At 38.0% G+C, this 27999-nt stretch overlaps 1 protein-coding gene across 5 annotated transcripts in view; it reads left to right on the plus strand.

Moving 5' to 3' along the window:
- BEND5 (BEN domain containing 5) overlaps nt 1-27999 on the plus strand; it is a 977708-nt gene that overhangs the window by 37259 nt on the left and 912450 nt on the right. For all 5 annotated transcript variants that reach the window (XM_065673381.1, XM_065673382.1, XM_065673378.1 and 2 more), the window contains exon 3: nt 10406-10530. In XM_065673381.1, the coding sequence (XP_065529453.1) occupies nt 10406-10530 (125 nt within the window). The remainder of the gene's footprint in view (nt 1-10405; nt 10531-27999) is intronic.

Raw genomic sequence — 27999 nt, forward strand, 5'->3', positions numbered from 1 at the left:
TGTATAAGGTACATAAGCAAAGTTTTAGCTCTAAAATCAGTAATTTGTTAATTAAAGAAGGTTCTTATTCAGGATCCATCTCAAAATGCAAGATGCTTTTATAAGACAATATCTGGAACCTTTCCACTATTACTCTTTAATAAAAAAAAGCAAATTTGTTTACAGCTCTGGTGACTTTGGAGAGGTCCTTGAGAATATACTTTAGCTATAGGCCTCCAGACTGATTGAGATAAATTAATTTTCCTCAACTGGCAGTTTGTAGTTATACTGTGGAAGGACTCTCCTGGAAAAATGGTGATTCTGTGTATGAGACACCAAACTAGGCCAAATGCAGAATTACAGCATTATTGTACAGTGATAAATCAACTGCAATATCCTCACTTGTAGGATGAAATAGCTGGTTTGCCTTTTGCATTATAAGAAATCTTAGGGTCTTTGCAAAATGTTGACTATATTGAGTAGGAAGCATTACATAAGTAGGGCTACCGTAATGTACTTTAAAAAATATGCATCTATTAATGTTATGCATCTTTTAATATTTTTAACCATTTGCAATGTGTTGCTTGCACACATATGATGTCTAGGCAACAGGCAAATATGAAAATGTCTTATATTAGAGGCTATAGGTAGCAATAGATTTCAGTGCTGTACACTGAGCATCAGGCCCTGACACAGTACTTATTTAGAGATATGCTTCTCCCTGCTGCACACCAATAATGGTACATCCCACTGTGGTACTGTAGTTCGTATTCCCTGAGTGCCTTGGTTGCTTCCATGGTTAAGGCTGCAGACGTTGTTATAATTTATTTATTAACTGATTAATTATTTATTTAGGATAGCACCCATTATATGCTAAGTGACTTCCAAACAGAAATTTGCCCAAATGCTTTTCCTTTAAGAGCTTTGTTTTGAAAGCTGTGGCACATACACAGTCATGAGATATCCATTTTGATAGCATCTAGTTTGTTAAAGAAAGCTGAGTTTCATGACACTAATGCAAAACCATTTTGTATTCTGATTTTCCTTTAACAAAGGTTCATTGCCATGGATAAATAACTGCCCATCTGTCATGAGGGGCCTTTGGGGAATTAAAGAGGGAGCAGAGAAATCAGTAGTCTGCTGGTTTTTCTGGGAATTGGGTGGTTTTGGTGTAGAGCGTGTGCAATGGCCATTTTAGGGCATGGGCCTTTGATTATTAAGCATTCTTGACACTTCCTACAATCTAAGTTGATGCATTGCTACTTTACTGCTGCCACTTTCTTTCATGTATTGACATGATTTTGTAATTTTTTTTGGAGAGTTTGTCCTGCAGTCTTGGGCGCAGCTGATATTTTTGTAGTTCATAAGAATCTCACAGATGCAGGAGGAGTCAAGAGACTGACTCCATTTTACCCATCCTTTACAATTTCCATCAGCAAACACTGACATTTTATTCCTTACAGCTCCAGTTTTTAAGTCCTTTAACTGAAAGTGTAAGTACTTATTAATAAGGGCAGTTTTGAAATAAAGCTGCAAGTGCTTAAATACCAGTCTCTTCTGATGAAAACTATTGAATTCCTCCATTATGATTTTATTATATAATTTCTTTATACATGTGTAAGCCTGCTTTTTGCACAATGATATTTGTAGTATATTGGGATATCTGCTGCTTGTTTATTTTGCTGTTTTGCACGTGGTGGTTTTTGAGCAATGATGATCACTAAGTCTTTAGGATTGCTTGCTGCTGTTTTCCACTGTGCTCTAAACTTGGTTCACCATTAATACTGCTCCTTTTAATGAACATAAAACCACAGAAAATATTTCAGTTCGAGTTGCTCATGTTTTTCTAAATGATATTTACTCATCAGTATTATCTTTAGAGGAAAGTTGCAAGTGATGTAAGTAGATGGCCTTTGGGATTAACACATGATAGAAATTTAAAATTTCTTATGTTGTGAAATCTAGAATAGTATCCTCATTGCAGGAGGAGCCTTAAAAATACTGCTGAATAAATTTTAATCCCTGTATTCCCATTTGCCCCTTGCTCAGATATCACTCTAACAACAGTGACCAAGAAAAGTATTTTTTTCTGAAAGGATGAAATTGTAAAACTATCCATGGGTGTCACTGTCCAGACTACTAAAATATGAGAATCCTTTTGTAGCTGTTTTTAATAAAATAAATCACAGGATTTTTTCCCTCCAATGTTCTTGTCTTTTATATTCAACTGATAAATTTAAACTAGTTTGTGCCTATTTCCTTTTTCAACCAGTCCTTCCTTCTTAGAAGTTTCCAAGTCCCTTAATTTTCTGCGTGGAAGACAATTCTGTGGCTCACTTAAAAATGGCCTTGTACTTTCTTCGCTTTCTTCAGAAGATAGTCCCACAGCTTTCTGTTAATCTAATGATTCAGATTAGCTGCTGTGGGTGATAAATTCTGCCACCTACTCTAATAGAGACAAAAGTTTTAATTTATAAAACTCCTGTGGGTTCTTCAGTCTAGGCCATGCTTTCATTAATATTTCTGCAATTTAACTCAATACCAAGGAATTGCAGATTTATTCATTGCACTTGTTTGGGATCTCTGAGAAAGAGTAAGATCCCCAATATTATGGGCAGAATGCCCTCAGGAGATGGGTCTAGTATACTTATATTGCTTGTCAGGAAAAATACTGGAAAGAGTGGAACTCAGACTGTGATGCTGAAAAAGGTGTCGAAAATCAGACTGTGCTCCCATTGTTATGAATTAGGGGAAATACCATTAAAATCAATATTGTTACTCTAATAGTATAGTTAGAAAGGATAAGAATGTTTGTGAGTTTTGGATTCACTACTCTTTTCCATATTATTGCTGAATCATTTGGTGGTGAAACAAACAAATGGGGACCCAGAACTCTTACATTCCCAAAAGATCAATACAATTAATTTTAATGCTATATTCATAGATAAACAAGAAAAATGTAAAAGCTACAATTTTCATGTGCTGTCAGTCACAATTAGATTTTATCACATTGTCTAATTGCAACAAAAGCTCAATCAGAATCACTCGGCCTCTGTAAGTTATGCAGTAATACATACAGCTCAGTTGCCCTTCCCAGTGATGGAAGCTGGCCTCTTACCAATTGCTGGTAGGAGCTAAGGTAGTCATTGTTCCTGTACTATCTTTTTCACAAAAGCCACTGATTTACTGTCCTTTGGATGTCACTATTGATAAAAATTTAAACCATGATGGAAAGTCAACAATTTCAACTTGCTTAATTAAGGAGGGAGTATAGAAAAAACCCTACAAATAAAGGTGAAGCATCCAGCATCTAGAGCCATGTACTTTTGAAATGCTTTGCCAGTTTGATATTCAAACATATTTCAAAGGCGATTTGGGTTTTGACTGAAAGCTGAGTCATGACTGTTGCTATTGTTTTAAGTGAAACATCAGGTTCTTAAAAGAATACTACATTGTTGAATAGTACTGAGGTTTTTATCCAAAACACTGATTTAACTGTAGCAGAATAGATATTTCTTTTATTGCAGAGATAAATATATGCAATTTTAACAGTTTGAAATAGACTTTAATTTACAAGGTGTTGTATATGTGGTTTTTATGGTACTGTCTTTTTAATCAAATCATGTGCTTTGCAGTTTTGAGAATTTTGCTTGACATATGCTTTGGGCAGGAGCCCAGAAGAAGATGCAGAGCCAGTCACAGGTTGTCAGAGATCATCACTATTTCATTAGGGGCTTTTTTCTTATTTAAAAATCAAATGCTATTTAGAAGTTGTTTAGGACTTCTCACTGAACTCTCTTCACAGACAAAGACCATAAAGCCAGTGGGAATTTACAACTGATATTCTTCAATGCACTCCTTTCAGAAGATATCTAATCTTTCACTCAAGAGAAGTTTTTACAGATCTCAGTCCCTGTAGTTCCTGTTCCATTTAAAATGTATCAATAGAGTTTCTTTGCATTATCATCTCAGTGTGTTTTATGATCTTTAAGGATGAATTCCATAGAGGGTATTCCATATTCTGCATTTAATCTTATTTTGTGAAATACAGAGTTGCATGAAAATATAGATTAGTACCGTTGGCTATCTTAGACTTGATCCCAGCTTCAACTGGTGAAAATGATGTATATTCCAATGTGTTCTGTGGTTGTTTTTGTTTAAAGAATTTGTACAGATTGAAATGCAGCTGCAAGTATATTAGTGATTTTCTATTGCTTTCTTGTCAAGATTTTTATTGTGCGGATGAAAAATAGCATTTCAAAACCTGGCAGCATATTGACAAAAACAGAAGAGCACTTTGTGTAATTCTCCTTTGAAAAACTACGTTTTTTAGAGACAGAGATTGCCTCAGCTACTTCCATTCATATGTATCTTGATCAATAGATTTATTGATAGCTTTTAGCCAAGATTTAATTCTTTTTTCTCCTCAGTTCACCATGGTGCTCACTTTTCTGAATTAAGAAACTAGAATTAGGCTCCTATAAGCAAGGCATACAATATGCAAGTGCTCTAGGTGTAAAAGGAGGCATTTGACCTTTTGTTGCTAATCTGTGACAGGTGCAGGCTATTTTCTTCCAAATGGTGTTAATTTTCATGTGCAAATCCACCCCCTGAAACCTGCATTCTATATATCCACCACAGGGGAATTGGTGGTCATCATGAGTACTGTAATGGACAGCTGAGAGGGATAATCACTGATATTTCAGCACATTTATGCTTGTGACTCAGTCGGTTTTAGTGCACTTCTGTTTTCACTGCTTATTAGGGAGGCTGAAGTTAGTTATTCATTGGTGGACAAAAAAAAGTGTCTGAGAAAGTTCATGTGCAGCAAACAGCACATTGTTACAAATTAGTTTCCTTTACCATTTCTGGCAAACTCATTACAAAGTAATCGCGCCCTGCGCTGAAGTGCACTTCCTCTGGGACCAATAACTGTAAATAAGCAGGGCTGCAAGCTGGCTGATAAGTTGTTGTTCTGAAGATAACGGTCCTTTTTAGCAGAGTGTTTGACCTTTTTCTTTATATTGCCTGAGGCTTGTCTAAGACCCTCAAGGTCTATTTTTCATCTTAAAATTCTCTGTAGGAAAGCACAATGTGTGGTTTAAGAAGATTTTAGGATTGCTTAACATATCTATATTTTCTTTTCTAGTGTTTTTATGATAATTGTTAGAACGCTTAGTAAGTTTAGCCAGCATTTTCTTAAGCAGGTTTTCTTTCTTTGTGCAAAGTACACTTCTTATTGATGCAGGAAGCAATATACATTAATATTTTATGAGGACTAAGTGTATGTTGCATGATTAATAAAATAGTAACACTGGGCTTTTTTCGGACTTTTAAAGAAACTTGAAACGTGCTATTGACCCTTTTCACTCTCCAATTTTGAGTGTGTTGTACTAAACATCACTCTATAAAGCAATTTCAGCAAATATAATCAAGAATTTCAGCTTGAATGATTAAAGAAAAGTATGCCCCTTCTTTTCTCAGTTGCCAAGAATATTGAACAGAACTGTGACTGAAAATGGAGCATGTCTTAAAACCCCAAGGCTAATTTGAAGTCAATTTATAGACACTTGGGAATTTGATTTGTTCATGTCTTCCATCAGTTAAAAAAAGATCTGTGCCTATATTTCTGTAAAGTTAAATAATAATAGGAAAAAACATAAACCCCTGTAACTAACTTCAGAGTGCATAGGAGAAAAGTCCGTAATGTTTTGTGAAGTGCTAGCTACACTAATAAAATGCTTATTTTACTATAGGATATAGTCAGAAAGCCACTGGAAAACCAGATGTGCACCCAAACTTTATAATACATGCATACATATATATATAAGTAAACAAGAACTGTCTTAGAATGTTAATAAGTTCAGATCTCACCGATCACGTTGTTCGGGTTTTTTCCCTTGCAGATCACATTACTCAATCAGTTTATTAATTTTACATGTACCTTAAACAACATTCTTAATATCTTATATTGTATAATGTTAATCTGCAAATATAAAGTTAATCATAAATCATGGAGTGAAGGTGCTGTAAAAAATGTTGTATTATCTCGTAGATACAACTTCTGTATTTATTGAATGGAGTGGTGCTGATTTTGTGCGGGCATGAACCCAAAGTAAAGCAAAGCAGAGATTATGTTTTAGTAGTGTGAGACTTTTTTCTTTGATTTTTAAGGAACGTACTTAAGCAATGTGGTGATGAACAGACTTACTGATATCACATGTTACCACAATAGCAATGTACACAGAATAAAAGCTGTGCATGGGAAGTGTTTCACAGTAGTTGTATTGAAACTGAAAACTATTGATAGTTTCATTACACAAACCTGGTGCTATCTGGTTTTCTCTTAAATTTAATATCAGTTCAGCACAGCAACTGTCCACCTCAAGTACTGCAGAGCAGAGGGTTTGTATTGCGTAATTACAGAGATTCCTATAACGCAGGAGAAACTTACTGTCTAACCATTCATTACAGTCTTTTCTCTTGCCATACATTTAACAAAAAAGAAAAGAGAAATCAGAAGGAATCTTATAGAGCTATTAAAAAATAAAAGCCGTTTAGAAAAGATGTTTATTTTCAGTGTTAAAATGTTAAAATGGTGTAATGGCTATAGCATAATCAATGGTTTAACTCCTTTTTTGTAGTTTCTAACGCACTTCACTGTGTAACTTGTCATATTGGTATATAATTCTCACAATTAGAATAAATCTATTTCCCATGATTACAGCAGTGTGAAGGCAGTACATAAAATCGTTAGCTTTGCTTATGAGATTAAGGTTGGGAAGTTTATTATTTTTTCTTGGACACCAAAAAATGCTTTTCAGTGGCATTATCAGTTTGCTACAAAGCATCTCTTACAGCGAGGAAGTGTTTTGTTCTTACGCTTCTAGGCTTCTTTGTACCAAAACTTCTGTCTTGTTTAATGACATTGCTATGTGGGTTGAAATTAGGCTGACAGATTGTGAGCAAAGGCTCTGATATTACAAACAATAGTGTATTGAGCATGAGGAACTTGTTGAATTGGCTACCAAAGGCATTAGCGTTTGATCCAGCCTATTCAGCAGCTAGAGACAGAGAAGAAATAATGTGCCAATGAAACATACAAATGACACTGAACTGCAAATGGCTGCAGGTGACTATGGCAGCTGACGTGTACCACGAAGGAGCCTAGTAACAGGCTGTTCTGTAGGCAGAAAGTAGTAAAGTGAGATTCGATTCACCAAAGGAGATAATGCTGCACTAAAAGGGGGGTGAGTATTCAAATCAAGTATTACAGATGAAGAGAGAAAACAGTGTTGGGAGTCCCAGGGAGTCGTGCACACAATGATTAAATTGTTAAAGATTCTGCTGGCTTTGAGGAATTATATCGGATTTACAGAGCAGACTGGCTTGGAGGGGTTCTAGCATACCAGCTCTTCACCATCCGTGATTTCACTGACATCGGTACAACTCTCCAGTGCTAGTTTAGTGGTACTTTGGCTCTGTAAGGTAGTCCTGAGTGGGCCATCTGTCCCCATACAGTTCAGATCAGTTTGATGTTGAAAAACAAGATGAAATAGGCAATAGGTCAGAAATCAAGCTCTCATTTTGGCCTGTCTTTATTTACGCAATAATCTTTTAGTGTCCTATGCCTTGCAGTGAAACTTTTTAATGATCTGTGAACTTAAAATATAAATTTAATTGCTTCTGTGTCCTTCTTTGGGAGAAATTCAATCAAAATCTGCACTCTGGTCTGTGCTGTAGATAACTTTATCCATATCTGGAATTGCTGGGATCACTGGGAGGCATGTATACCTACTAGTTTACATGCTGGACATAGTCCACAGTTTGTGTTCATCCAGCCTGCTGCCTTAATCTTAAGGGATCCGCCAGAACCACATGTACAACTCAGGTTGAAGTGACTTGGTGTGTCCACACACTAAGCTTTGTCCAGAGAGAGCCCAGACTGTGAGCTGTGAGGCAACTGTAATCCAGCCTGTGCGGTTGAACAGCTTGGACCTGAATTCTGAAATAAATGAGGAATTTTGTTTTCCTAACCATGTCATATATGCATGATATTTAATGAAAAATACAGTAAAAAGAAGTAATTTAATTAATGCAATAGCTTGATTTTACATTCTTATTTACTTTGGATAATAATGTGTAGGAAATAACAGCTTCTGTTGAGCTACGTTGGTGTGAATGACAGTGGTGGTTTGACCACTGTGGCAGAAAGTGCACTTAGGTTTGTAAGGACTTAACCTGAGGCCTGTGTTGACCATGGCCAGCTGCTAAATGCCCACCCAACCACTCTGCCACTCGCCCTCCTCAACATCTCAAGGATGGGGGAGAAAGTAAGAAGAAAAAGCTTACGGGTTGAGATAAAGGGAGAAGGCTCACCAATTGCCATCACAGGCAAAACAGACCTAACGGGGGGAAAACTGATTTATTTCCAGTTAAAATAGGTTTGGATAGTAAGAAACAAAGGGGAACTAAAACAACGCCTTCCCCCCCAGCGTTCCCTGTTCCCAGGATTAACTCCACTCCCCACAGCAAGCAGAAGCAGTGCAGGGGGACGAGAGGCTGTGGTCAGTCTGTAATCATCCCTCTCTGCCATACCCTCCTACTCACACTGTTCTCTTGCTCCACCCTGGGCTCTTCCCATGGGCTGCAGTTCCTGTCAGGAGAGCCTGCTCCAGAGTGAGTCCTCCATAGGACACTGGTCCTTTGGGAAGTATCCACCTGCTCCTGCCTCTCCCCACAGGATCCCTTTCCCTTCTCCTTGAGCCCTTGAACTCCGTCACTCCTTTGCCTGTGTGGTGGTTTTACCCTTCCTTAACTACATCACTGAGGTGCCACCATCTTTGCTGAGGGGCTCGGCTGTGCCCGGTGGTGGGGCAGTGGTGGTGCCGGCTCCAACCGGCTCCAGCCGGTTACCTCAGAGCTCAGCCCTGCGGCCCCCACTGCCAGCACCCCGGCACGGACGCCTGATGTAGCAAATGACAAGATTTATGTTTGGCAGAGGTATTCTAGCTGTAAAATATTGCTTTTTTTGGGTTTTTTTGTTGTTTCCCTCCCCCCCCCCAAAATATTTCAAATGGCAAATGTATCCTTCAGGCAAGTATTTAGGAACAGATTGTTAGCATGAAGAGGTTTTCTGCAGAGGGAATCAGGGAAGAGAATTTTCTCCTCAAAAGAAGGATGTGGGTAGGAAAGTACAGGATAACATTAAAAATAAGGAAGATTAAAAATGTTCAATTAGTAAAGCCAGAAACAATTTAGGATAAGGAGGAAATCCTGCAAATATATTGATGAACAGGGCTGAAAATGGGGTTTTCTTGCTGCTTTTGAGACTTGTGCTCATGCTAACAGCCTGTTACCAACGACCAGTCACACCGACTGAAGGGGACTTGCTGAGCTCAAATAGCTCAGAAAACACTATAAATAATTATTTGAACCAAAAAGTATTTTTCTAACCCCTAAATATATAAATAACCCTCAAAATCTATTTGAAACCATAAACCCAGGTTTTCAGTGCTGTTTTTTTTCAACAGGTATAATATAGCATGTGAGCTAAAGCATGACACTGTCTTACGAGACCTGATGAGATGGGTTTTGTATTGGGTCAGGAAAATGTGAAGTCTCATTTTTGCAGTGTAGAAATGAAATGGACAGTCAAACCCCTGTCTTTTAAAGACTTGGCAGACTTCAAAGGAAAAATGCCAATTTAACAATTTAAAAGCACTTAGCAAGTTTTCCCAGTGCTGAACTTCATTTCTATAGCCAGGGTGGTTGCTTGCTAAATAATGCCATAGGGGACAATGTAGCTCTGACTATATTTAAAAATATTATTCCGTGAAATTCACCAGGAAAAAGCTGAAGCAAAATCTTGCAGCCTCTGTGTCTTTGGAAGGAGGTGATAGTGGCTGCAGATAGTGAAGAATTAAGGTAGCTTTTGAACCACAAAGAAAGTGAAGGCTGGCCAATCTATGGGGAGAGAGGGATGCTCAGACCACCAGCCAGAGGTGCAAATCTGGAATTCTTTCATTTTAGAGGTGCTTGAACATGAGCAGCAAACAGAAAGAAAGAAATCCGTACAGGTGGGGCTAAGAGAGGTGCAGAGGGGAGGGTAGGGGGAGGAAAAGGAAACAAAAGGATGTTAGGACACTTAACTAGAATACTCAGATAAGTGAAGACAAAAAGTCAATTTGATCAAATAATAAAAATCCAAATTGTCTTCTTTTTGGTGTATTAACATGCATGTAGCTCACTGGTATGTATTTTATTTTGTGACTATGATTAAGTCTTTTAATAATAATTCTGAGCTGTTACAAGGGTTATTGTACTAGTATGTTTTAATCACCAGAGGTAGAAGGTTTAACATTTTTTCTCAGTGTAGTTCCAGTCATTCATTAATATTCATTCTTTTTTCATATGTTCTTGGTAGGTAACCTTGGACGGGTGGACCACATCTCAGAGTTCGAGTATGACCTGTTCATTAGACCAGATACTTGTAACCCACGCTTTCGAGTTTGGTTCAACTTCACTGTTGAAAATGTGAAAGAATCACAGGTAAGTGATACTAAACTAGATAGTGTGATAGCTTTAAAAATTGCGTATGCCAGAATATAGTTTCTTAAACAAAAAGAGATTATGTCCAGCATTTGTAAGTACAAATTTTGCTGTAAAATATATTTTTGTTCTTTGAATTTTTTTTAAGTAAAAGCAGACTTCAGCATGACTGGATATCACCGTGTTTTTCAGCTATTCAAGACAGGACTTAATTACAAAGGCAGTATAACATTTTCCACCTAACCGGAATTGTGTTAGTAAAGGCTGAGATATGTTTATGTTAATAAATACAAACCAAATATATCTGTTAATACATGGAAAAGAAGTCCATCATAGCTGTTCAAGTATTATCACTCATTTAATACATGTAGAACAATGCATTACTCTAGTGACTTGTTGTAGGAGTTGCCTGCCAGTGTGTCCCTTGTGAAACAGGTTTGAATGTGAAACAACTTGATAAGCAACTATTTCACCTGCTTTTAAATGATGTTTATTTGCACTAAAAATATTGCATGAGAAAGAAACTTTCTTTTTCCCTTTTCTCACTTATCTTTAAGAAAAAAAAGAAGTTATGTACTTTGACAAATCAAAAAAGATTTAATTCCACTTTTCACACCCACCTTGTGTTTTATTCTGGTGCTCTGTCTTAGTTTATCATAATCAGACTGTCATTTTCACTTAATGGAAAGAAAACATATTTAGTAAGAGAAAAAAACTGCAGAAGCTTGATATTGATATTCCTGCGAGACTAATATCTTAATACGTACCACTGTACCATTCCTGTTACAACTAGAAATCATCAAATTGTTTATCTGTTTTCCTGGAGCCTGATACTTTATCAGACAGACCCTTTCCTCTGCTGTGCCTTACTCAACTATGATCAAATTATATAGTCATGAGAAGAATGGGAATCTGTCTCAAGGAGGCAAAGAGATCTGGTAGAAAGATACAATATATATCTAGTGCTTACAGGATATTTGTTTTCATGGTTGTCTACATGAAAGAGAATGGTTTCACTATTAAGTTTGACTTGTGAGGTCTGTTTTTATAATGTGTGTTCCTATAATCTTTTTTTCATCTCTCCAATTTCCGTTAAAATGAGACCTGCATGAACGTAATCTGGTCTGGAACCTTTTTTAGGTCTTTGTACTAGAGGACACTGGCAGTATTCGTCATTGCAGCTGAGCTATATTAATGAATGTTAGAAATTGCTACGTCAAGCATACTGTGCAATCTGGTTTGCGCATTTTAGTTGTATTCTTTTATGTATTAATAGAAAATAATAACAAGGAAACTCATTCTACCCAGTATTGCTTAAAAATGTTGCACTAATACACAGGTAACTTTGTGTAAAAGTAGATCTTTCAATAACTCTGTATAAATAATTACCTTATTAGATATAATACTATATCTATTTTTGATGTATCATATAGGTGATGTGGGACAAAGGCAGATCCAGGTCTGGTTTCAGCCATTTAAATGAGGATTCAAAAGGAGTAGCTGCTTTTATTACTTTTATATATCATCTGTATTACATTTCCTTCTCATTGTTCTTCATCCTTCCACTTCAAATTCTTACACAACTTTCTTTACTTAGATTTGAAAATTTTCTTCTCATTATATCTCCACTTTTGTGTGATGTTTCACACTAATGCTTTTGCTCAGAAAGGAATTCATTTCAGTAGTATCATCACGAAAACAAGAAACCTTCCTTTTAACCGCATTAGAAATCATAGAATCATGGAATCATAGAATAGTTAGGGTTGGAAAGGACCTCAAGATCATCTAGTTCCAACCCCCCTGCCATGGGCAGGGACACCTCACACTAAACCATCCCACACAAGGCCTCATCCAACCTGGCCTTGAACACTGCCAGGGATGGAGCACTCACAACCTCCCTGGGCAACCGATTTCAGCACCTCACCACCCTAACAGGAAAGAATTTCCTAATTATATCCAGTCTAAACTTCCACGGTTTAAGTTTTAACCCATTACCCCTTGTCCTGTCACTACAGTCCCTGACGAAGAGTCCCTCCCCAGCATCCCTATAGGCCCCCTTCAGGTACTGGAAGGCTGCTATGAGGTCCCCACGCAGCCTTCTCTTCTCCAGGCTGAACAGCCCCAACTTCCTCAGCCTGTCTTCATACGGGAGGTGCTCCAGTCCCCTGATCATCCTCGTGGCCCTCCTCTGGACTTGTTCCAGCAGTTCCATGTCCTTTTTGTGTTGAGGACACCAGAACTGCACACAATACTCCAGGTGAGGTCTCACAAGAGCAGAGTAGAAGGGCAGGATCACCTCCTTCGACCTGCTGGTAACGCTCCTTTTGATGCAGCCCAGGATACGGTTGCTTTCTGGGCTGCGAGCACACACTGAAGCCGGCTCATGTTCATTTTCTCATCGACCAGCACCCCCAAGTCCTTCTCTGCAGGGCCGCTCTGAATCTCTTCTTTGCCCAGTCTGTAGCTGTGCCTGGGATTGCTCTGACCCAGGTGTAGGACCCTGCACTTGTCGTGGTTGAACTTCATAAGGTTGGCATCAGCCCACCTCACAAGCGTGTCAAGGTCCCTCTGGATGGCATCCCTTCCCTCCAGCATATCAACCGGACCACACAGCTTGGTGTCATCGGCAAACTTGCTGAGGGTGCACTCAATCCCACTGTCCATGTCAGCAACGAAGATGTTAAACAAGACCGGTCCCAACACATACCCCTGAGGGACACCACTCGTTACTGGTCTCCAGCCGGACATCGAGCCATTGACCACAACTCTTTGTGTGCGGCCGTCCAGCCAGTTCTTTATCCACCGAGTGGTCCATCCATCAAATTGATATCTCTCCAATTTAGAGAGAAGGATGTCGTGTGGGACAGTGTCAAACGCTTTGCACAAGTCCAGGTAGATGACATCAACTGATTTACCTTTGTCCATCAATTCTGTAGCCCCATCATAGAAGGCTACCAATTGGTCAGGCAGGATTTCCCCTTAGTGAAGCCATGCTGGCTGTCACCAAGCACCTTGTTGTTTTTCATGTGCCTTAGCATGCTGTCCAGGAGAATGTGCTCCAAGATTTTACCAGGCACAGAGGTGAGACTGACTGGTCTGTAATTCCCGGGTCTTCCATTTTCCCCTTCTTGAAAATGGGGGTTATATTTCCCTTTTTCCAGTAGTCGGGAATGTCACCTGACTGCCATGATTTTTCAAATATTATGGCCAGTGGCTTAGCAACTTCATTCGCCAGCTCCTTCAGGACCCACGGATGGATTCCATCAGGTCCCACGGACTTGTGCGCGTTCAGATTTTTAAGATGGTCTCGAACCAGATCCTCTCCTACAGTGGGCCCAAGGTCTTCATTCTCACAGTCCCTGCGTCTACCTTCTAAGAACTGGGTGGTGCAGTCAGAGCCTTTGCCAGTGAAGACCGAGGCAAAGAAGTCATTCAGAACCTCAGCCTTCTCCAAATCCAGGGTAGCCAGTTCTCCCGAAAGCTTCCTCAGGGGGCCTATTTTGTCCCTAGTCTGTTTTTTGTTTGCTACGTACCTGTAGAATCCCTTCCTGTTATCCTTAACATCCCTGTCTAGGTTTAATTCTAACTGGGCCTTAGCCTTCCTAACCTGGTCCCTAGCTTCCCGGACAACATCCCTGTACTCTACCCAGGCCTCCTGTCCTTGCTTCCATTTTTTATAAGCCTCTTTATCATCCATTCTGTTTTTCTCTTGTTGCATCAGACCAATCGCTGACATCCAGCAGTGGACAAATGGATTAAAAAATGAATGAAGACGACACAGTGTAAAAACAACAGCCATACAAATTCTAGGAACATAGAATTGTACCATATGTACTTATGATTTAGGTTTCAGTTCTACTACCATAGTAGTACAGTTTTTGCAATTTGATTAGTGTAGTATTTTGTTATGAATGCAGCAATAGATAAAAGACCTACTAGAACTTTAAATGTTTAAGTATTTTTCCACTTTGGGGCTTTTAGACTTTCGTCATAAATGAAAATGTGACCAGCAGGTTGAAGGAGGTGATCCTGCCCCTCTACTCTGCTCTTATGAGACCAAACTTTGAGCACTGCGTGCAGTTCTGGTGCCTTCAACATAAGAAGGACATGGAGCTGTTGGAGCAAGTTCAGAGAGGGCCATGGGTATGTCAGGGGGGCTTGAACGTCTCCTGTATAAAGACAGGCTGAGAAATTTATGGGTGTTCAGCCTGGAGAAGAGAAGACTGCATGGAGACCTCATAGCAGCCTTCCAGTATCTGAAGGGGGCCTACAAAGAATGCGGGAAGGGACTCTTCATCAAGGATTGTAGTGACAGGACAAGGGGTAATGGGTTTAAGCTTAAACAGGGGAAGTTCGGGTTAGATATAAGGAAGAATTTCTTTACCGTGAGGGTGGTGAGGCACTGGAACAGGTTGCTCAAAGTGGTGAATGCTCTATCCCTGGCAGGTTGAACATGAGCCTTGGGCAACATGATCTAGTGAAAGGTGTCCCTGCCCATAGCAATGGGTTTGGGAACTACGCGATCTTAAGGTCCTTTCCAACCCTAACGAATCTATGATTCTATAAGTGAATCTCTCCAGCCCTTTGATAATTAGCCTGGATTTCCAAGGACACAAAGCTTATATGGTCATACTGTCTACTTGCTAGCCAAGGTTTTTGTGTGGCAGTTGATCTTTCTCCTCTCCTTTCTCCTTTAATATCTTCTTAACTCTTGGGCAGTTCCAGCACCCCTGGACAGGGATTCCTGTAAATTTCAGGAAAGCATGCTGCCTAATGGGCAAGAGACCCATTAGTGTTCCCACTGGCAGACAGGCTATAGTATGAGATCATTTGTTATTAAACATCAGAGAATCCACAGAGGAGATGCCTAGGAGAAAGTACATATTGGAATTTGCATTTTTAAGATACTAGAGAATACAACCATGAAATCTAAATCCATAGTAGTTTTGCTTCTTGCAGAACTTTGTTTTATTATTATTATTCCTCTTCCAGTTCTTTCAATATCTTCTTTATAGTGTGGAACTTAAAATTCCATGGACAATTCTGAGTATACTAACATCCCAACTTGCAGAGAAGGGACTGTAGTCCCTTTCCACTGTTCCTGTCTTAGTATAGACAGATGAAAACTGCAGCAGCCTTTTGTTGCTGAATCACTATGGAAACTCATGCCCAGTGTGTTTTTCACTATCGTACATAAGTCTTTTTCAGAATGATTGCTTCCTTCCTCCTGTTAGTTATGTCTTAGGTTACTGTTGTGCTTCAGTAACAAGGGCAGGTAATAGAGCTAAGTTCTGTAGCTCAGCAGGGAGAACCCTAATCTTTTCAGAATTATTTTTAGACTTTTATTATAAACTCAGTGTTTTTTGATGTTCATTTTCCTGTGTTACAGTAGAACCAGTAGGCTATTTTTGTTTTTATTTATTTAGAAGTTGGTAAATTAACTTCTTCCTCATTATGATTTGGATTTCTACATCAGACATTTTATGCTGTTAGTTTTATTTTATAATTTTTCAGCAAGGAAAACATCAAAAGAAATACCAAATGGCTAATATTTAGGGGGAAAAAAACCAAACCATCGTGTAAGATATCTGAGAGATGTAAAATTTGATCTTTTGGTCTCTTTACGTGGTTTCTGACCTGTGAGTCCGTTGATAAGATCTGAGTTGTGTTTTTTTTTTCTCATTTGTTCAGTGAATTCAGTTAACACCAATATTAGGAAAAAAAACCAAACTGAAACACAAAGAAACTGATATATATAAGGACTATAATCATGCAATGACTACTCTTACAATAACCATGAAAGAGAGAATAAAGGAAATAGGATTTGCTGTGGAACACATGGTCTCATGGGCAAAGCCTTCAATTTCTTTGTGGATATACATGTCCCAGGCTGCTATTTCTGGATAATGCTCTTTATTGGGCAGGGTTTGTTTCCCATTAACTTCAGTCGTGGCCCTTACAACACTGTCTGCAATTTGGCTAAATTCCTTCTCTGTGCAACCAGAAATTGGATGAACAAATGTCATCTCCAAATTGCATTGCAAGTATTTATAAATAGACACTGCTTCAGGTGCATGATTACTTCTGAACTAGAATGTCTTTAAAGGTGTTAGTAGCAACAGTGATTCATTTGAGATTTGGATAAAAAAATAAATGTGTGTACGTGCAAAAAATTATAAAAATTTGCTAGTTTACCAATATTGGAGGATTTTACAGGTGAAAAGAATGATTATTTCTCTTGGGGCTGTAGCCAGAAATTTTAAAGTAGCTGACACTCACTGTTCCAGACACTGGAGCCACACTAGAAAAGAATCTCTGTCCTGGAAAAGAAGAGATAGGAGTTGTATACAACTGAAGTGGTGAAAGTATTAAAAATATCTGTGAGGATTTTAATTACTCTAACAAACAGCAGCCATATTATACCAATCAGTAATGCACATCTAGGCCACATGGTATGTTCTGTATGTGTATGTACCCTGAACAACTCTGCTGTGATGAATCATGTTCAGAAATGGTATTTTCACTGAGATTAAAAAAAGAATTTCCAACATAAGGGGTTTCCTAATAGTGCCAAATTTTGTTCTGTAAGTGTTGATAAACACATTTGGAGTTCTTCATCACAAAGGTACTGACAAAATATACCAAAAAAGATGAAGAGAAGAATGGGCATTTGGCAGCTAAGATTTGATCATTGCTTACAGTTAATAAATCAATCCAGACGGAGGTCAAAATCAAAGAACCAAATGTTATTTACTTCAAAGGCATTCTCCCTGTTACATCAATTGCAGTTGGATTGAGGCTAGAATTTTGACTCAAGATTATTTTCTTTTTTGTTATGTGTATGTACGAATCAGGAAAAAGGATAGCCTGTTCTTCTTTAGGAATTTAAAGGGGATGCCAGGGTCAGACAGATAATGTCATAGCTGGACATTTTTATGAATGCATGGAGCTCTCATTATACAGTTTTCCTTTTATTTTGTCCTGCACTGTTTTATAAAATAAAAAAGACTATGAAATCTTTGCTGTCTGTAATGGAATAGTTTTTCAGGAGCAATTTATTACTGAAATTAGATTTTATAGTTTGTTCAGGCCTCTTATTACTGTCCTAAACCAACTCAATGATCCTTAGTGGAAAACTGTTTGTGATGTTTCAGATGTGATTGTATAAAGATATGAATAATATGGGTATAGGGAGAGATAATGTCTTTCATTTTACCAGTTGATGCATTTTGGAGGAACATGGAGAAATAGAAGAAAAACAGGCATGATCTGAGGTACTCAACCGCTTTTTCTGTTGTAAGAACTCATCGTGCAGTTAATTCCTTCAGAAGCTGCCTCCAAAGTAAGATGGAGTACAGATGACATCAAAAGCAGTCTACAGTTGGAAACAGGCAACCCTTTTACTTTTTTTTCTTAAGCAGACATTCTTCACTCTACTGTCATTTGATGATACGTTACTGGTATCAAGATGCATTATAACATCTAACAGTCTTTCCAGTTTATCTTTTTAGAAGATAGCTATTTTCTTTACTGTGCATCAAAGGCTATATTGCTTTTACCTGGCTTTGGAAAATGCATGTATAAAAGGTGATATGTTTTTGTAAAGGTGTACAGTTCTGAAATTTGGAAGAATTCCATAATGCATTTTTTGACTTGCAGCATTTGCCAAGAAATCTGATATATGTATTTTCTGTAGTGTATTTCATTACATATACCTTCTTACTAAATTAGTCATAAGGCATTCATTGTTGAATAGTTTGCATCAGTAATGTATTAATACTCTTAACGGTCAGTTCCTGTAATCTCTCTAATTAACTCTTTATAATAATTTATGAGGAGAATTGCTACATTATTTAAATTTTGCTTGTTTTGGAAGCCCCCAGCTGTTACCCATCTTTATGTGCTCTTATGTTAATTTTTAGTGTGCTAGAAAGATACCTCTACCTCTTCCTTTATTTTGGTATTTTATTCACCCTTTGCACAGGTAGGCAAAACGTGATATTTTTCATGTATCAGTTTTGTTTTGTCATACAAATTTATTTCATTTCCTGACTTCTGGTGCTTCTCTTGAAAAGGTTAAAAGTAAAGGTTACTGATACCTGTGCATTGCCTATCCAAGCATATTTAATGACTTAAAGTTTAGAAATTTGAAACTTGGGAGTTTCTAACAAATAGGCATATAGAACTAATAAGCAATCTGAACAAAGCCATCACTTTAAATGGTTTCACTGATACATCTGAATATAATGCATGTAAGAACTTGATTCCTAAGAATGCGTATGTTGGACTGATTTTTGTACTCCATACAACCATTCTGCAGTTTAAAACAGCAGAGTCTTACTGGGACTCAGATGAAGAGTTGTGCAATATCGTTTGGTTTCAAATCAGAATCTTTAAAGCATCAGACAAGGTCTGTGTTGCTGAAAAGATAAGTTTTAAAATTATATTGCTCTTATATCTGGTTTTAAAGAAGGATTTGGTTAGCTTTTAAAAGACGCTATCTAACATGCTGCAGCATTTCTTGTTCAAATAGGTAAATTGTTTTAAATTTGCTGTTTAGAGAAAATGCACATAATTGCCTAATTCCTTTCCTCTCTTTTTATGCACTTATTAAATAGTAAACAATTAAACTGAAATTCAATTTTGTATGAAAACTTTGTGGCATAAATTTATATCTATTACTGTTACTGCCAGGAAGGTAAAACATGGATGTTGACAGAAAAGAAAATCTTCATGCAAATAAACAGAGTGCAATATAAATGTAGGAATGTTCCAGAATGGTTGAGTTTTAAATTTATCCCTGCTGCTGAGTTGATCTACTACCAAAGAAAATGAAATATTTATATTTAAATTTCATGCAAAGTTTTATGGGTGGGTAGTTTAGAGTTTTGGTTTTTTTGGGTTTTGGTTTTTTTTTTTTTTTAGGAATCAGAATCTCCAAAATATTACAAAGAAAATGTGTTGTAGGACTAGAGAGCTTTAGGATTTGAGCATTTGAGTTCTTGAAGCTTCATTCAAGACAGGAACCATTGTAAAACAGCTATTAGGTGACAACTAATGTATGCAAAACTCTGTGATTGATTCCTTTTTGTTTTGCAAATGTCATGAATTCGTGTTCTAAGCATTCTGAGAAGAATGCATTTTGTTTAGCATAGATGGTATAAAAATACCAAGAAATACATGTAATTCCAGAAAGATAGAGGTTTTGTGGATAATTTTCTGTACCAAACCATGTATCAGGAGGATATCACTCTGAGTCTAAATTTTGGCCTTTTCTTTCCTCCCTGGGCTTTCTACTTCCCTAAATTAAGAAATATGAATCTACTTAGCGGTTCCCAAATAGGCATCTATTTGTCAGTGTTTAAATTCCTGTTTCTGTACGATATTTTGAGTATCTGCTATCTCTGAGAAACATTGCAGATATTTTTCAGCCTTACTGCTGTTTTGACTTCATGGCAACTGGTGTGGAGATACTAAACAACAGTTTTCCAGGAAATTCGGTCCTGTTCTACAGATGTCAAAGTCATACCTAAGTATCAAGCTGACTTAGTCTGAATCAGCAGTCTCTACCTTTGTGCTGCTGTCCATCTATTTGGTTGAGTAAAATGAAATTAATTTTGTTTGTTAACTCTTAGTGATGAAGGCTCTCAACTCCTCTTCAAGTCCATGTTCGTATGTGTCCATTGCTAGTTCATGTGTTTGAAATTGGGGTCCTTCAGTCAACAGTGATATCTGAATTTGCATTTATGTCTTGAAAGCACTTGGGCCATTCCTCCAGTCATAAAGGGCTGACCGGTTTTTGTCATCCCGTGTTTCCAGCTCACATTGCTGTTTTGACTTTAAGATGAAACTGTAAGTAGCATCACTCTTATGATTTTGAATTCACTGCTTACTGTAATTTTAGTATTTAGTTAGAGCAGTATAATTTTTTTATTTATTATTTTGTTTGTTCTTGGCTACCAAATAGTGAGTTTCAGTTCTTTCAGGTGAACATGAGTTAAATTCTGACATTCATCTAAGGCCATTGGGTTTATCAGTCATTATCATTCACTGTTTTATATTGTCTTGGAGAAAGGCATATACTGCAGAAGTGTTGAAGTTATAATTCCTTTTCTAAGCAAGTTTAAAAAGGAAGTGAATTTCTCTTGAAATATTTTCATCAGGAAAAATCAGTTTCTAAAGCAGGTAAATAAATGTAATCTGAATTAGAGAATGCTTTGAAAATTATCTAGTGTTTACTAGCAAATATGACAACAGTTGAGGCAAAATGCGAGTTATGTATTTGTGTCCTTTGGGTGTCTTTCACAATCTAGAAGCAGCAAAAACGTTCTGTTAGTTTTTGTTTAGTTTGACAGCATCACTGTGTATTACAATGTTACACAGCATATACTGCACTGGCAAAGTCCCTTAAAGCTATATTTGAGTCTATATATATATTTTATATATGCATATATGTATCTGTCTGTCTTGAAAGCATGAGAGGCTGAGTGCATTCGGACAGTATCTTTTACATAGTTGTGGTTACTACAGGGCAAGAAGACTTTTAATATAGCACATGCCATTCAATTTGGAAAAAGAAGGAAGGTTGGAAGGTAGACGCAGGGACTGTGAGAATGAAGACCTTGGGCCCACTGTAGGAGAGGATCTGGTTCGAGACCATCTTAAAAATCTGAACGCGCACAAGTCCGTGGGTCCTGATGAAATCCATCCGCGGGTCCTGAAGGAGCTGGCGAATGAAGTTGCTAAGCCACTGGCCATCATATTTGAAAAATCATGGCAGTCAGGTGACGTTCCCGACGACTGGAAAAAGGGAAATATAACCCCCATTTTCAAGAAGGGGAAAATGGAAGACCCGGGGAATTACAGACCCAGTCTCACCTCTGTGCCTGGTAAAATCTTGGAGCACATTCTCCTGGACAGCATGCTAAGGCACATGAAAAACAACAAGGTGCTTGGTGACAGCCAGCATGGCTTCACTAAGGGGAAATCCTGCCTGACCAATTTGGTAGCCTTCTATGATGGGCCTACAGAATTGATGGACAAGGGTAAAGCAGTTGATGTCATCTACCTGGACTTGTGCAAAGCGTTCGACACTGTCCCACACGACATCCTTCTCTCTAAATTGGAGAGACATCAATTTGATGGATGGACCACTCGGTGGATAAAGAACTGGCTGGACGGCTGCACACAAAGAGTTGGGGTCAATGGCTCGATGTCCAGCTGGAGACCAGTAACGAGTGGTGTCCCTCAGGGGTATGTGTTGGGACCGGTCTTGTTTAACATCTTCGTTGCTGACATGGACAGTGGGATTGAGTGCGCCCTCAGCAAGTTTGCCGATGACACCAAGCTGTGTGGTCCGGTTGATATGCTGGAGGGAAGGGATGCCATCCAGAGGGACCTTGACACGCTTGTGAGGTGGGCTGATGCCAACCTTATGAAGTTCAACCACGACAAGTGCAGGGTCCTACACCTGGGTCAGAGCAATCCCAGGCACAGCTACAGACTGGGCAAAGAAGAGATTCATAGCGGCCCTGCAGAGAAGGACTTGGGGGTGCTGGTCAATGAGAAAATGAACATGAGCCGGCTTCAGTGTGCACTCACAGCCCAGAAAGCAACCGTATCCTGGGCTGCATCAAAAGGAGCGTGACCAACAGGTCGAAGGAGGTGATCCTGCCCTCTACTCTGCTCTTGTGAGACCTCACCTGGAGTATTGTGTGCAGTTCTGGTGTCCTCAACATAAAAAGGACATGGAACTGCTGGAACAAGTCCAGAGGAGGGCCACGAGGATGATCAGGGGACTGGAGCACCTCCCGTATGAAGACAGGCTGAGGAAGTTGGGGCTGTTCAGCCTGGAGAAGAGAAGGCTGCGTGGAGACCTCATAGCAGCCTTCCAGTACCTGAAGGGGGCCTATAGGGATGTGGGGAGGGACTCTTCGTCAGGGACTGTAGTGACAGGACAAGGGGTAACGGGTTAAAACTTAAACCGTGGAAGTTTAGACTGGATATAAGGAGGAAATTCTTTCCTGTTAGGGTGGTGAGGTGCTGAAATCGGTTGCCCGGGGGGGTTGTGAGTGCTCCATCCCTGGCAGTGTTCAAGGCCTGTTTGGATGAAGCCTTGTGTGGGATGGTTTAGTGTGAGGTGTCCCTGCCCATGGCAGGGGGGTTGGAACTAGATGATCTTGAGGTCCTTTCCAACCCTGACTATTCTATGATTCTATGATTCTATGGTGGAGCCAGATTCCCGAGGCAAATTTTGTAAGATCTTATGGTGCCATAGCAGTGGTAATATGGATCCATTACTTTTTGTAAGGGAAGGGCTTGAGTAGTTTGAAAACATAGTGGATTATTGCAAAGGAGCCTTTGAAGTTTTAAAAAGTAGTTTCACTAATCTCTATGATGGAAGGTGATGCAATTTTGTTAGAAGTCAAAAGTTCACAGGGTTAGATGATACGTATAGTGATTGAAGCAATTATTTATTTACTTAGGAAGCCATATGAAATGTTAATTAAATAAAGAAACAAAGTGATGACATTTAAAATAGATTGCATGTTCATCTCAACATTTAAAAAAAAAGAATAATCAATTGAACAGACTGCAGTTTCGAAGAAAAATAATTTTGCCATTTTGGAAACTTGTGCCTATATTGGTCATGTATAAAATTAGATTTATAAATGATGATTCTTCCAAGTTGGAATCCTTTCAAGTACATATAATTTTATTTTGGATCAATAATTCAGTTGTGCTTGGAATAGATTGAGGGTGTGTGTGAAGCTTTGGTAAGTGCAATACAGTGTGCATCTCCATGAAATTATCCAAAGCTGTCATGACATGTATCGTCCTTTAAAGCATAATGAATACAGATAGGTTAGCAAACATCATAGACAGTATTCAGTGTTAGCAAAACAACTGCTGTCCTGATGAAATATACTCTCTTGGCAAGACAGTGTTAAATTCCTAAACTTTTTCTGTTGCAGGTGTCTCTAAGAACATTTTAGATGTCAGTGTGTGGTAATTATTGCATGCATACTCTATGTTTCAGATTTAACACTGGCTTTTGCTTACAGGAAACTAATGGCCAGGTGCGTTTAATTTCGTATTATGGTGACATCTGTCACTCAAAATGTCAAAAAATGCATTATAAATGCCATAAACAAAATCAGCACTATGATGATCTTGATGTCAGGGATGTGACAGGCTTACTTTTCTGTGAATTTAAAAACTTTTTTATTTATGATTAAATACCCCTCTTTTTTTAGTCCCACTGTTAATTGTCTTCCACGCAAATTTGGTTTCATTCTGCTTGTATTACCGAAGACCCTTTACATCACAATGCAGAAGCACAGAACTTAAGTATAAGAAAAAATACTTACACTAAATATTTTAAGCTTTCCCAATTTTAGATTTTTGTATCTTTCTTATGCAGAATATTCTGTATTTGAGCCACAGCAGGTTGAGATACTGTGCAGAAATTGTTGGAACCTGAAGAAAAAAACAAACTGAAATATATGTAGGTTTATTCATGTTACTGGCAGAGAGAAACCATTTGCACTTTAAATGACAGGGCAGAAAAAGAGAAGGTAGTGCTGAGAAGCTGTAGAAAGTTGTGTGTTTTCTTTCCACCAAGGAAGCCTAAGAATGAAATAGTAGATATTCTATAAGAGGTAATTAGTTTGGAATTAGTTAGAAAAAAAACAGTGAAGAAGCCAGTATTCTGCCTGCTGATTGTGGTTGAGTGTGTTGAGCATATGGCTCCAGTAATCCTCTATTCTGCTATCAACTGTTGGCAATGGAACTAAAGAGCTACATCTTGTAACACAATTCCTTCATTATTGTTTTATGCTGCCTGTGATTTTAACATGAACCCGATATGAACCCAATAATGGGTCACTGTGCACAGAGTGTCTTTACATATCTATACCTTAAAATAAGTGAAAGAAAATGCAGAGAATACTTGAATTTTGATAATGAAAATGAGAAACAGAAAATAGGAAATTTTATTATTGAGAGGATAAGTGAATTCCTGAAAGTTAGTGTTGTGTTTTAGTGTAGGCAATAAGAGCCTCCCTCTTTGCTTCTGTGGAACCTGTTAAAATGGAGGAAAGGTGCTGTGAAGAGTGATAAATCTTTCACTGATCTCGAGTGACTATAAGCTCCATCAGAATCAGGTACCAGGTGCCAAAAAGATCATTGAGCCTTATTGAAAAGATTTCACATTTGCGAAAACCTCTTAGGCAGTGTGGATTTCTTGTCTTTACCAAGTGCTAACTCATTTTTAATCCCCGCATTAAGCAAAATATTCAGCAATTTTCTTGAACACCTAAATGTAACTCAGGGTTTGAGAATCCAAACCATACAGTTCTTAGATTGTACAAGAGAGCCGCTGAGTAAGTCTTGATTGAATCAACCTGTCTTGCTAAAAGATAGAAACTTATCTTCTTTGAAGCACATAGTGTCAATACTGTTCATTCCAGGAGATAGGCAGTACTCCAGAACATAGAACTGAAACTGCCCTGTGATCCTGAAGGAGACTAGTCTGATAATGAAAAGATGGTGAAAAGGTGATCCCCTGTCATCCTTGTTCCCAATGCCCTTGATTCCACTGTTTCATCAACAGCCACTGTAATTGACTCTATCTTCTCACTTACACTATTTTCTTGGTTGTGGCTTTACCATGAAAGTAAAGAGCTGGCACAGCAGGTCAGATATAGAAGCTGCGTAGTCTGGTGTCCTAGTCTGGTATCTGGTATCCTAATCTAGACAATGGCCAGTAGTTGATGCTTAAAAAGATATTAGTAATAACTAGGAAAGTATAAAATAACCCTTACATTCAGTTCCTGTCTTAGTGGTACAGGCAGGACTGACCTATGTGTTACAGGGTACATGAGTCACAGGAAAACCCTGGCACCCTGTAAGACAGCCTCGCAATTTTTCCTCACACATCGTGTATTGTGGTACCTCAGAACTGTGAGTTCTCACCAGTCTAAATGGCGCAGGCTATTAGAAGTCACCAGTTCTTTGTAATAGTTGCCTCCAGATTGGTGTTTTTAGCAGGCATAGGTGGACTCTATCACTCGTATCATCCTTGTCTGATCTGATAAAATTTATTCTGATTTTCCAGCCCAATTATGCAGTTTGTGTAAATGCGTTAATCTTTTTCTAAAATAACCTGATTAATAGTTATTTTTGTTGTTATTAGGATTGTTAATAATTTTATTCTGCTCTCTTAATTTGTAATTTTATAAACTTCATATTTCCCCTTATTCATACAGTTTACTCAAGTGAGTGAATTTTAGTGTATTTAGTTACTTCTTCTACACTCCTCGCATCTCTGCTTGGAGGAGCTTTAAAAAGCCTGGATATTTTCTATATTTACCAATAATTTTGAAAAACAGATAAGGATATTTTCTAGGGAAAAAAAAAGATATATATACGCACATCAAATTGAGTTCTGCACAAGAAGTTGTGGGTTTTTCTGTTGCTTGGTTGGTTTTCTTCTTCCATTAGGATCTGAAAATAGCATTTGTCTGGTTTATGGTAGAATGAGGTATCATACCTCCCACTGATTGCAGAGGTAGCAAAATTCCATTTAACAAAGTTCCAATGTTAAATGCCCTAGAAAATCCCATCTTAATTAAATAGCTTGTTCGATTGCTATACTGCTTCTAAGTATATGCTTAAATTTATAGAATTCTGGAGGTATCAAACATTAAGATACATATTTTCCATTTTTTTTTTAAGGGAGAAAAGAAAGTAAAAAACTCATGGTTTGTAGCTACTTTTCTTTGGAAGGTTTACTGTATAGATGACCCAAGGTATAGTTAAAAATCATTATGTTTCTTCAAACAAAACATATTTTAATCCTTCTTTTGAAGAGGCTGTGAAACACTCTGTAAAGTGAGTGTGCAGGTTTTTGCCATCAGAAATTATGAGAAAATAACACTGGGTTTATATACTGACCCTCAAGCAGAACTTCTGTGGTTTTAGTACATAACATGGTATATTAAACTCTGTACAATTACATTGATTGAGTACAGTTACACCACTGGCATGTAAACCTTAAACAGACTGCTGTTACACCACTGCTCATGATGGCTCTGATAATCTTTTTGTGAATTGAGAAGCTCTGTGGAAGCTTCTAATTTTCATAGTAGCACTACCATGATGAACTGTAGCTCATTACTGTAAACTGATGGCAGCTGTTAATACTATTACAGGCAGAGACTTTTTATTTAAGGGAAACATTAGGCAGCAACCGGTAGATTTCTGACACAGTATTACATAAAGCTTCCTGTTAGGAAGGAGAGCAAAGAGAAATGGATTTGAACCCATTAGTATCAGAATTACGTGTCAAAAAGCTAGAGCAGAGTTCAATTTATTTCTGCAATAAAGTGTAAGCTAGAGATTGACTTGACAATTATTTTACCTTACATTGCTCTGGTTGTTCTGAGATGACTATTCCAACATCAAATCATCTTGTTTGGACATCTTTTACTGAATAACATGCTAGTCTAAATATGCATTATATTATGTAGGAGCTAAAACTCAGAAGGTTTTTCAAGTAGAAATGAGGTTTTTATTACTATTTTTAGTAAAGGATGTATATACAGTGGAACATATTCAGTATAGATTTAAAACAACTGCATGTGTTCCTGCTAAATCTGCTGTGTGTTGTTGAATAGGGTTTACATTGTCATTGAAAGGATAATCTTTCTGAAGCTTTTAGTAGCTTGGTATAAGCAATATAAATAATCTGCCCCAAAACATTTGTCTCCTCTAAGCCAGTCACTGAGTAGGGTTGTTGCTTCTGTTTATCAGTCTCCTTTTTCCCTAATAATTTTCCAAGATAAGTCACAACAAATTAGACAACCGCTTCCTTATTATAATTTTTAACTTTGAAAGTAATATTTTATGAACACTTTTGCCCATTTCATATGTATAGCTTCCAACTGAACACTGAGTTCCGTGAATTCAGATCCTTAACCTCGTGCATTGTAAGCGACTTCTGCTGGAATGGCAAATGTGACTGTATTTTTCTTGTCTTGAAATAATGATTATCTACAAAATGCTTATTTAATTTACTACTTGTGTAGCATAATTTTTTTGAAGGGGTTTGTGTCCATTGTGCTTCTATTTCCTCTGAAAACTCACATGGAGCTCTGCAGAAAACTTTTATTAAAATTGTTATAAGTAATATATTCCAAGAGTGTGTGGATTCTCCTAGCAAGTTTTCATATGTCTTTGCATACCTTAATGCAGGTCTATGTCATACTCAGTGGTGATGCAGGAAAGTAGAATGCTGCTTTTGTTGCATCCTTCTCTGTGTTTGTATTCTCATCTTCCTCTAACTCTGTGGGCAAAACTAATCCCAGCATCTGAGATCTACAGAGTATTGTGGGATTCATGGAAAGACATGCTCGCCCCTGGAAATTTGACACTGATGCCGAGTACCTCCAGTGTTAGATTTAGAAT

Source organism: Lathamus discolor, chromosome 3 (genome assembly GCF_037157495.1).
Source record: "Lathamus discolor isolate bLatDis1 chromosome 3, bLatDis1.hap1, whole genome shotgun sequence".
Classification (NCBI taxonomy): domain Eukaryota; kingdom Metazoa; phylum Chordata; class Aves; order Psittaciformes; family Psittacidae; genus Lathamus; species Lathamus discolor.